The sequence below is a fragment of the Pyrus communis genome, chromosome 4, assembly GCF_963583255.1.
Source record: "Pyrus communis chromosome 4, drPyrComm1.1, whole genome shotgun sequence".
Taxonomy (NCBI): Eukaryota; Viridiplantae; Streptophyta; class Magnoliopsida; order Rosales; family Rosaceae; genus Pyrus; species Pyrus communis.
Genome location: NC_084806.1, coordinates 2,385,323 through 2,396,400, shown reverse-complemented (window position 1 = coordinate 2,396,400; position 11,078 = coordinate 2,385,323). Strand labels below are relative to the sequence as shown.

Here is an 11,078-nt window from a genome sequence, read left to right as displayed (position 1 = left end):
ACCGCCAAATTAAAAAAGGGATATTAGCCCATCATAATTAAATTTTGTTGCACGGCCATCCAAAATGCAGCTAAAAGAAGAGGTCCTGGATTTAAGGCTATGAAGCTTCTGCCCAGGTGCATACGTAGTAGCTAGGGTTGGTGGCGCCTGGTGTAATATACGTGCATTCTACGAGTCTACAGGTCGAAAATATGGAAAGAGATTTTCATAGGAGGGGAAAGCTAAGTTCTGGGTTAGCTAACTCTAACTACACACGTAAACTAAGTGCGTGAATGCATTTGAAGCCTGAACTTTCTGGTAATCAAAGAGAAATTAATAAATTAAAGTTATATATATACAGACACAAAGAGAAAGACCCATATATCGTGACTGGATTTATGAGCAAAATCCATGCATGGAAGCAGCTAGCCCTAGGTTTTTTTACCATTTACAAGCTAGGGGTTAAGGTGGATATGCATGGTTAATTAAGCTTTCTTGTCCACTTAAGGCTGTAAGTTTTTAAAGCTTTGGTATTTAGTACTCTTGAAATGCAGTAGAAACTTGGCTAACATATATTGTACCTTACTTATTGCAAACAGATGATTATTTTCAGTTATAAGGGGATCATTGAAAATTGGCCGTTCTTCCCTAATGTGAAGAACTGAAAACGGTTCTCTCTTTAATTTCGTTATCTGGCCAATTGAAACGGCTGAGCAGTATGCCTATGTATGTATTGGTGAATGACTTCATGGTTGCGGTCCTTGTGGATGCAAGGGTGAAGAAATTAGTTAACAAATATGCAGGGCTGCAGATGCCATTAATATTTCAAAGATTATACGGTGGCTAGCCAGCATTGGCCATTGCAGATGAGACTGAAACTGTCGTATATAAGAAAGATTTAGCTAGTAAAACTGGTTTCTATTATCTTGGCATTCTAAACTACTAATGCACGGTTATGTGAAAAAAGTCTTGTATATAAAATATAACATTGTGTTAGACTGTTAGGAGTCTAAAAAATGATATTAATAGTGAACCGTTGAGTACAAGTTGGTTAATTATTTTTTATCTTTTTATTTTATAGAAAAACAGTTAATTTATTTGGGTGTTGCATTACATGCAAAAATATCATCCACGCTACCTCTAAATCGACAAGTGTCTCGCTACCGTGATATGATTGTGATATGTTTGTCTGCACTCTGTACCCATTGACCGCCCAATAAAACTAACCAATTGACATGTCATCTGAGAAGAGAACATGTTGGAAGCCATCTCAGAGCATCTGTTAATTACTTTAATTCGGCCCCACATTTGGAAACAATTAAACAAAGTCGCTAGATCGTATTTTTCAACGGATAGAAATTTGCTGTTGATGACCAATCATGGTTAGACACGTGTCCAAGTTTTGATTAAAAAAATATATATATTTGAACACGTTTTTAGTTGTAATTAGTCATTAACAGCAGCTGCTGTTGATCTTTCAGCAGCCAAGTCCAATTCTTTTTCAACACATTGTTGTGAAGTGAAATTGTGAAGGAGACAATTAATTGGAATTTGGCAGTGATTAAAATTTGTTGGTCTTTCCACCTTGAGGTGATAGTTGTTCTAAGTCTATTAAGAATTATAGTCTCATAGAAGTAAAGTGTTTTCGCAAGTGGAATGGTTTTTCCAATTAGATTGGTGTTCCTAATTGGAGTTGGTTTCATAATTGGAGAATGATTCATAACTAGATTCCAATGATTAGTATTTTTTATTGAAGAAGAGCTTTATTATGTCTATATAAAGGTGCTATTACACTAGTTTTGAAGTGGAGCAAAACAATAAGTTGTACACCACTCAAGGAGTTAGGGCGATATAATAGTAAGGGCAAAGTGTGAGCGAGAGAAAAGGAACAAAATAAGAGTATTTTTTGTTCTTGTTCTTTTTAGGATTTCTCATCAAGTCTTAATCCTAGAGGCTTGACAAGATTAATCGTTGCACTTATTCTTAACAGTGAAAGCTTGACAAAATTAATCGTTGCACTTATTCTTGACAGTGAAAGCTTGACAAAATTAATCGTTGCACTTATTCTTGACAGTGAAAGCTTGACAAGATTAATGCACCCTGAACTGGAGACTTACATCATTATCCTTAGGGTTTAGGAAATGTTTAACCTTAATTAGGAAAGGGTTACATACCAACTACTACCAAAGTTTACATACCAGCTCTAGCCTAATTGCCCAAACCAAAAGTTTAATCTTGGGAAATGTTTTTTATGTCACCAAATTCCAAAAGTGGTATAGCTTGATTTTTCGAAATGCATAATTTACTACCTCGCTCTACCCATTTCCCATGGCTACTTTCTATATTTTAGTAAAAAACTTATTTGGGGGATCAAAACTTTGTTAAGCGGAGAAATTTATCAATGTGCCCAAAACATAGAATAGTACACCTCCTATTCCGAGCATATTAAAAAATTACTCTTTCAAGTGAGATCATGGAGATCTCTGTGATTTGATTTGTTCTCAATAACAAGTCAAAAAAATAAAATTTAAAAATGTGTTATGTGCTACGCTTAATTTATTTTTTTAATAATGAATTTTGAGAAGTTCAATTTTTCTTTAAGGTGAGGGTGCTAGCGAGATAACAATATATATATATATATATATATATATATATATATATATATATATATATATATATAATTTCTTGAAGATTTATTGAACAACAAAAAATTGCCATGAATATTGATTTAAAACCCTGTAGAATTAATTGATATTCTTATATTTTTGCTGTTAATTTAAAACAAAGCATGTTACTGTCCACAGCTAGCGGCATTCAAACGCGATGGAGACAGGGTCATGAGTCATGGCATGTATATGGATCCAGCGGCAATGTTGCCGACCCTACTGGGCCGGTGGCTAAATAACAAATAACACTTCCAATTTCCAACTGCACATGCTGGCACGTGGCCCCCAAACCTAGATCCAACGGTACGTTGGGCCTATTGGCCCGCCCCATCTTAAATACTAAACAGTCAAACCCACCGTCTTAAATAAAAGCGCATTTTACTTTCATTTTTTTATTTATACTTATATGGTATTTTATACATACATTACTCATATATATGGTACGTGATATTCTATGTTAATAATATAATGACATTTGTAAGTGTTTTTGCACATAATTTAATACCATAAGACGTCATGGTATCAATGTACCCGCGTTATTGAAGTTGCCCACTACATTTAGTAGATATTTCTTTACCGGAAACACCCCCACATTGTGTTATTATGCCAAAGTTATAATACGTGGATATTCATTTTTTTTTATTAATACACCTTAGAAGCATAACACATCAAATATGTCGCCTACTCAAGTTATAAGAGGGACATAAGCGTTTTTGTCTAGAACTGCCCTTGTTACAAACACATTAAAATTTCTACTGTCAAACTATTTAAAAGTGTTTCTTCAATAAACATATGACAGTTTGCTTCTTCATAAAGTGCTTATAAGAGCAATAAGCACTTATATTTTACCGTCAAACTAGTTAAAAGAGTTTTTAATTGTCATATAAATCACTAAAAATTCCTTAAGCAATCTAAGAAAAACCCTTAAAATGATTTTAATTTATCCATCTTGACTTCCAAAACGGGATCAGGATCCTCTCCTAATCTAAGGATGAGATCCTCATGATCAAGGGATGTGGACCGTTGGATGAAAATCCAATGGTTATAATTATTATAACTTTAAAGGAACCCTCCTGTTTGTAGCCGTTGGATTTTATCCAACAGCCCACATCCCTTGGTCATGAGGATCCTCATCCTTAGATTAGGAGAGAATCCTGGTCCTCCAAAACGAACCCTAGGACACAAAATGACTTCTTCCAAACCCTAAATATTATAAGTTATTTAGTCTTGGTTAGGGTTGGTAAGCAGAGCACATCATCGCCTGTTCATCACCAACCCCGCTTTCCCTCTCATACATTTTTCCTTCTTGCTTGCTTCTCCCATAGTTTCATTTCATTATCCATATTTTTATTTTTCATTATCCTATTGATCTTTTAAATTATTTTTTCTATCCAATGTTCAAAAAATTAAACATTCATGAGGTCATTAATGTTTTGTTAATTAGGAAAAAAGGAGAACATGGCTTCACTATGGTAATTCATCATTCCTTGGCTCGAGAAAACTTACAGACGCATTTCAATCTCTCTCTGACTACTATCGTCTAATTTATCAGCACCAATAATCAAATTTTTAAAAGATTAATAATTATTTGAAATGATTTAAATCAATTTAGATACAAACATTAAAGATTGGATATTAATCTTGTACTTAATCCCAAAAATAATCAATCCTAAAAAGATTAGATACACACGAGACTGCTTATGATTCGAACGTGGATCCCGAGTGTCCGAGAAACTAGACACCGAAAACGTAGAAAAGGAGGGACTCCGCATTCCCCGATAAAAAGAGAAGAAACGCGAAGGAAACGTTGAACTTGGTCTGCCTTTCCGTCCTTATTCTTTCTGTCTACGTTCAAAACCACCCCAGCAACCCTTTTTTTCCTCCATTTATTCATTCCCCAACTTCTATCTCTTTCCGCATTACTCCGCAATCTCTGTTATTCTCTGTAGACTTACAGTAGCCAGAGAGAGATGGGATTGAAGAAGGCCATTACCTCGTCGTTGGAGGATGTAATAGAGAAAGCAGGGGGCTGTGCTGTGGTGGACGGAGGCTTCGCCACCCAGCTGGAGAGGCACGGCGCTGCCATCAACGACCCTCTCTGGAGCGCCGTCTGCCTCATCAAACAACCCGACCTCATCAAACGGGTGTGTGTGTGTGTCTCTCTCTCTCTATACCCATTTTCTTCACTGTTTGATTGGATCTCTCTATCTAATTGTTCTGATGAATGTTGGGTTTGGGTTGAAATTTTCAAATTCCTCAGGTTCACTTGGACTACTTGGAAGCCGGCGCTGATATTCTTATCACTTCTTCTTACCAGGTTCATTTCTTTTCCTAATACACGTTACTATTACAAACTTGTTCTTCTTCTCTGTTTTTGGGGTTCTGCAAATTCGAACAATTCGGGGCTTTTGCGGATAACCCATCGGTAACATTCGAGGAAAAACACTTCAAACTCGATACTTTATAGAAGAAAATCCAACAACTTTTACTTTGTGAAATAGGCCACAATACCTGGATTTTTGTCCAGAGGACTCTCCATTGAACAAGGGGAGTTGTTGCTGAAGAAAAGTGTGAAACTGGCTGTCGAAGCCCGAAATAGTTTCTGGGATGCTCTGAAAGTGACACCCGATCATCGCTATAACCGAGCTTTGGTTGCTGCCTCCATTGGAAGCTATGGAGCTTATCTCGCTGACGGCTCAGAATATAGGTATGCATCTCCTTGACACCCTGTTTAGCCAGATGATCGTTGTAATGTACTTTGTTCGGATGTCTAATTTCGATGTGTTGGTCTTTTCAGCGGGTGTTATGGACCCCGTGTGGATGTTGATAAGCTGAAGGATTTCCACCGGCGCAGATTGCAAGTTCTTGTCGAAGCAGGTCCTGATTTACTTGCATTTGAGACCATTCCTAATAAACTTGAAGCTCAGGTTTGTGCGCATCTACCAATTAGTATCTTGTTCTCCACAGTGTCATGGATTTTCAAAACTTGACGGTATCTTGGTTTTCTCGAACACAATTGCAGGCCTGCGTCGAGCTGCTGGACGAACAGAACGTCCAGATTCCATCTTGGATATGTTTCAGCTCTGTGGATGGTGAAAATGCCCCATCTGGAGAGAGTTTTAAGGAATGCCTTGAGGTGATAAGCAAAAGTAACAAAATACATGCTGTGGGAATAAATTGCACACCTCCTCATTTGATTCAATCTCTCATCTGCAAGTTTAAGGAGGTAATTTCTAAATTCAAAAAATATCGGAAATCCGCGTGTCCGAAAAACTTGTGAATTAGATCTAATGCAGGCTGTTTCTTTCCTCCAGTTAACCAGTAAAGCAATTATTGTGTACCCTAATAGTGGTGAGATATGGGACGGCAAAGCTAAGAGATGGCTGGTGAGTCCAAGTTGTTTTTAGGTTCTCTCTCTCTAAACACAGTTCATGATGTGTATATCAACTAATCAATTGTGTATTGTCTTAAATGAACAGCCTGCCAAGTGTTTTGATGATGAAAACTTTGAATGCTTTGCAACAATCTGGCGCGATTCGGGTGCTAAACTCATCGGAGGATGTTGTCGGACAACGCCTTCCACTGTTCAAGCCATTTCCAAGGTTCTAAAAGGATAGTCCCAATGATCGAGCAACAATGACGGTTACATTTTAGGACTTAGGACGACTCCGAGCCAACAAGACTTCCTGCTTTGCGAGGGTTGACAAATGAAAATTGTTACAATGAACATCTTTTTGAAAGGAATGAAGCTTTTTTTACATGATTGTCGGAATGTCTATGATTTAACAAATGACCAACCTTTGGTTATTTGACCGCACTTTGTGTTGGGTTGTATGTTAACTACAATTGTGTGTGACAATAAAAATCAAGCTACAAGAAAAATAAAACTTGCGCATACAACATGCAACATGCTGCTCAAGGCACCATCACTACAGGCGCAAATCATACAAAGGATAAAATGTTCAGAAATTTTACAAGGACTAAGGTTGTTTCGTTTCTGTGGCCTCATCCTCCGGAGTCCACTTTACTCTATAAGCACCACTGGACCGCAGACATGGGTACCCAATTCCAGAGCAATTCCATATCTTCAGGACAACTTAATGTCGTGATCCACGCCTATCGTAGGGTCCCCAACCGGTGCTATAGCCATTGCGATATGGACCACCTGAATATCTCATATCGGGACTTCCATTCATCATTCCGTAACTCTTACCACCTATACATAAATATGAGAGGAGTCAAGACTCAAAACACCTTGCCTGCCGGCGGTTCAGTGCGTTAGAAACCCAAGACCACGAGGTCCATGAGCGCTAGAGTTCTGTGCGTTTGTGTGTGCATGGATGAGAAAGAGCGAGAGAGAGGTTCACCTAGTCCTCGTGCCCTCCTGTCTGCATTCAGCTGCTCTGCTCTTAGCTTCTCTATATCACGAGCCATGGAGACAAGATTCTTTTCCATTGCTTGCTTTTGCTCAACTTGTTCTTCATTGGCTTTCCTCTCAAATTCATAAGCTCTCCTAAAAAAGGTGTTGCATAGTCAATCCAAATATGCATACAAAAGAGCAGCAGCTAATGTAGTTGAAAATGCAGTATCATCCTAATGTGTGTCACCCATCTCCTAAAAAGGAAAAGAAGAGATAGTATTTTGGCTATAAAACTAAATAGAAATTCGTTGTCAAAACCTGGTCTCAACAAGCTCGTTTCGCATCACATCAATATCAGCCCTCATGGCAATTAGTTGCTGATTCTCCACTTGAAACCGAGTAACGTCCTGTGTCAAACCTTGGACTTGGGAAGACAGTTCCTGCCGTAAATTATTCAGTTTATGAACTTCAGCTCTTAACTGCATAACTTCCGCCTTTAAAGGCTCTGTAGCACGGAGATCAGCTTCTAGCTTCAATTCTCTCTCAATCAACTCCCTAGACTGCGCTTCTTTCTCAGCCCGGATTTTAGGTATGAGCTGCCCCAATCTATGAATTTCATCTCTTGCATCTGTCAATTGCCTTTGAAGAAGGGTATTATCATCAATTACAAGCTGGTTCTCAGCAATAATTCGCTGCATTTCTCTACGCTGCACAGCAACTTCTTCTTCCAGAGCTGCAGGGCGAATAGACAAGGGTCCTGGTCCTCGGTTCATAACAGGTCGCGGAACATCACGATAAACTCGATAACCATCAGAATGGCGAGACATACGGTTTCTCCCTGACATCACAAGGTCCTGCAGTATGGATGCCATCATCACACTATTTCTGTATGATCGAGACATAAATTAAGACAGAAGATGAAACATCATCCTTGGGCCAACCGTTCAATGAACAGAGCTGCCAAAACATGAGAATTGAATGGAAATAGATGTAATATCCTTGCTCTCTATTGATTCCATGCTTCCTTGATTGTTTTAATAACGCCATTTAAGATGTATGGAGCACCACAATGACTTCCGTTTCCATCGGATCATGGATCAATACTTTAAAAGGTACTAAGTATCAAACACGTCAGCTAAACATGATCCTAAAATTTCCTATTTAAAAGGGCTATTAAAGAACCTCAAATGATGAACTCTTATCTCTTTCTTTCAAAGAGAAATATAAACCTCATATATCGATCTCAAATTAGCTCCTCAAAGTAACTCAACACTAAGCACTAATTTACGCATCAAAGTAGAGAATATTACTTAATCATCCTTATTTTTTCTAACTTAGGAGCGTAATCAATAATCTGAAGAGAACTTTAACGAAAAGCTTCTGGTATTGTTCACTGTAACGAAAAACCACATTTTTCCAGGAAAAAGTCAATCCTGGTACCATTCACTTTACCCTTTTTGTCCTTATCGTTAAAACTCAAAGTTTTCAAGTCCTTTTCATTAGTTTTTCTTAATCTGAATTGATCTTGCGAAATGCAAACAACACCTACAAAATAGTAATTCATAAATGTCCATCTTAAGTGCAATCGGTTCACTACTTGAAACGAACTAACTCTAATACATATATATAGAATCCCATCATATAATAGAAAAAGGGACTGTATATCCTCGAATTCCTCTTCATCAGAAAACCTATGGAACCATCTTCGGTGACTAAATGTGAACCCAAATTCCCTCTTTCGGGCAAAAACTGTAACGATTAAACTGCATGATTTACGCTTGCATAATTTACTCTGCATAATAACTTACTACCCCTTATAGTTTATACTGCATCAATGGTTTCGGTGTTTTCGATTCCATAAACTACATTTCTGCGTTCCAATCTCTAAAACGTCCAAAACTTGCATCTCAAATAATCATTGAAAAGTATAATTATCAAAGCTGGAAACATGGTTTTGCTTAATTGCAGTTTGGAGTTCCATAATCAGATATAATTACCGGGCGAAAATCAAAATCGATACAGATTTCAATGGTAAAAGTTTGATTAAGTAAAATTAATGCTGTATTCATAACTTGAATCGAAAAAATTAATGGCGAAGATAACATCTATCCATATATGCAGGTGAGCAAAATTACAGAGTGCGAAGAAAGTTGCAGAGCTTGCTGCACCGTTATAAGCAAAAACTTACAAAGCTTGAGCCTTTAGACAGAGCGCGAGTCGGTGATCTTGGACGGGAACAGTGGTTTGCCTCAGCAGCTCAGCAGAGTACCCAACCAATCAACCCTACACCCAACAAGGCGATCGGATTTCTCAATGACGAAATTGCCCTTGTTGCCGCTTCTGGCTTAACGTACTCAGGTTTCAGTAAGAATGCGCCTTTTGGGCCGAGCGTAAAATGTTTACGAGCACTGGGCCTCAGGCCCAGTGTTTACCATAACCATGTGTTTCAACAAAACTAAGCCCCAGAATTCCTTTTTGAGCAGATATTTTTGTTTAGAGATATTTTCAACTTTCACTTGAAAATATCATATTTAGAGATATTTTGAAATTCCACTTTAGTATTAAAAAAATAGTCACTTAGTGTTATAATTTATTAGCATTTATCGCATTTATAAGTATATTAAATTTGAACTTTTATGAATGACGAGCATAGTACCACTTTATTATAACTTGTTCATTGTGTGACTCAATCCAAATTTTTATCTCTTGGTGTAAATATATAGGTATCAAAAAAACATTTTGATATTATCTAGTTGATTAGTTACATACATCATTTGCATTTTTTTTTTCTAATTCTATCAATCAATGGTTGGTGAGTCCTATACGACTTCTCAAATTCATGAGGTGGGATTTTATTTATTTATTTATTTATTTTATAACTCAATACATTTCTCATTATTTTATTTTGTAACTTTCTCATAAGATATTATATAAGAAAAATCAAAAGCAAATAAGGGGTTCATTTCATAATTATTTTGGTTTTTTGCTATGTGGGAGAGAGAAAAAATGAATTACCTAGCGGAAGGATAGAGCACGCAACGACGCACAAAATAAAAAATAAAGATTAAACACTAATAACAATTTATTTTTTTTTCGTTCTGATATATTATCCTCAATTTCTCCCTACTCCCACCCTGTAGTTAATTTGGTAAAACATATTCCCAAACCTTATCCCATACATCCATGTTGTACAGTTGTAGAGTAGACAAGCATACACAAATGAGCCAGATTCTAAATTATTTTGGAGAGAGATGGAGAGGGATGGGCTATTACTGTTTAGGTCCTACACGGATAACTACACATATGTCCTTTTCCACGTAACCAAAACAAGGAAAAATATTCTTAGCTACTTAAAAAGGAATATGAATTCATAGTTAAAATTATTCGTGTTCAAATCACAGAGTTTTGTACTTATTTTTGTATGATTTTTTGCAAAGACAATTTTATAGAATGATTTATAATATGAACAGTCTGATCATAAACATAAAATTCTATTAATCGTAATATTATGTCGATATATAGTTTTTAAGAAACTCATACTCATATTTTGACGAGCCAAGTATTATTCATAATATCATGTCAATTTTCTTCAAGAAAATTCGGCACTCTCGGTAATCTTATGCAATTGCAGAGATCTCCACATCAGCTTTATCTATACACAGTTAATACTTATCCTTTTATCTAATTAACTAGATAGGAGATATGTGTTAAGCAAGCTAATTTAAACCACTAATCATCACGACCTATATTTTCAAACATTTTTTGTTTGTCAAGATCGTGCCCCGATCTGCTTTTCATATTCCTATTTCAACCCATCCCTTTCTATTACTAGTCAAGAGTGACTTATGAGGGATGACTTCTTATCGATCGAGGTAGAAAAAAATTCGTCGACATCATTTCTACTTTCAATCAACTAGCTATAAAATCGATATAGCAAAACATATTTTCAAGCATAAAACTCAAGTTCTATTCTTTCGCCATGCTAGATACATATTTATACGAAAGCGTCATTTGGTTTTGTTTACATGCAAAACTGTAAATCGAATCTGACGCATATGCAACTAATATCTCAT

The 11,078-nt window shown here is 36.7% G+C and overlaps 2 protein-coding genes across 3 annotated transcripts; one reads left to right on the top strand and one right to left on the bottom strand.

Annotated features, from left to right (window-relative positions):
- The first annotated feature begins 4,452 nt into the window (after positions 1 to 4,452).
- LOC137731544 (homocysteine S-methyltransferase 1) lies at positions 4,453 to 6,458 on the top strand. Its single transcript, XM_068470670.1, has 7 exons — positions 4,453 to 4,789; positions 4,906 to 4,962; positions 5,147 to 5,352; positions 5,443 to 5,572; positions 5,668 to 5,871; positions 5,960 to 6,031; positions 6,125 to 6,458. Exons 1-7 carry the CDS (start codon positions 4,616 to 4,618, stop codon positions 6,260 to 6,262), a joined length of 981 nt encoding a protein of 326 aa, XP_068326771.1. The 5' UTR covers positions 4,453 to 4,615; the 3' UTR covers positions 6,263 to 6,458.
- A 55-nt stretch (positions 6,459 to 6,513) lies between these two features.
- On the bottom strand, positions 6,514 to 9,400 carry LOC137731545 (protein FLX-like 3). Of its 2 annotated transcripts, none has more exons than XM_068470671.1 (4): positions 9,194 to 9,400; positions 7,324 to 7,890; positions 7,013 to 7,158; positions 6,514 to 6,861 (listed from the first exon to the last, which is right to left on the bottom strand). In XM_068470671.1, the coding sequence occupies exons 2-4, from the start codon at positions 7,878 to 7,880 to the stop codon at positions 6,743 to 6,745; spliced, it is 822 nt and encodes a 273-aa protein (XP_068326772.1). In that variant the 5' UTR covers positions 7,881 to 7,890; positions 9,194 to 9,400; the 3' UTR covers positions 6,514 to 6,742. The 2 variants fall into 2 exon arrangements, with proteins under 2 accessions (XP_068326772.1, XP_068326773.1); XM_068470672.1 differs by having other exon boundaries at positions 7,324 to 7,859; positions 9,194 to 9,396.
- Positions 9,401 to 11,078: the final 1,678 nt, after the last annotated feature.

Coding starts and splice junctions, on each gene's coding strand:
- LOC137731545 (XM_068470671.1), bottom strand. CDS start 7,880: ATGATGGCATCCATACTGCAGGACCTTGTGATGTCAGGGAGAAACCGT. Junction 7,159..7,323: donor AACGAGCTTGTTGAGACCAG/GTTTTGACAACG, acceptor CACCTTTTTTAG/GAGAGCTTATGAATTTGAGA. Junction 6,862..7,012: donor CAGGAGGGCACGAGGACTAG/GTGAACCTCTCT, acceptor ATTTATGTATAG/GTGGTAAGAGTTACGGAATG.
- LOC137731544 (XM_068470670.1), top strand. CDS start 4,616: ATGGGATTGAAGAAGGCCATTACCTCGTCGTTGGAGGATGTAATAGAG. Junction 5,353..5,442: donor GCTGACGGCTCAGAATATAG/GTATGCATCTCC, acceptor TGGTCTTTTCAG/CGGGTGTTATGGACCCCGTG. Junction 5,872..5,959: donor TCATCTGCAAGTTTAAGGAG/GTAATTTCTAAA, acceptor TCTTTCCTCCAG/TTAACCAGTAAAGCAATTAT.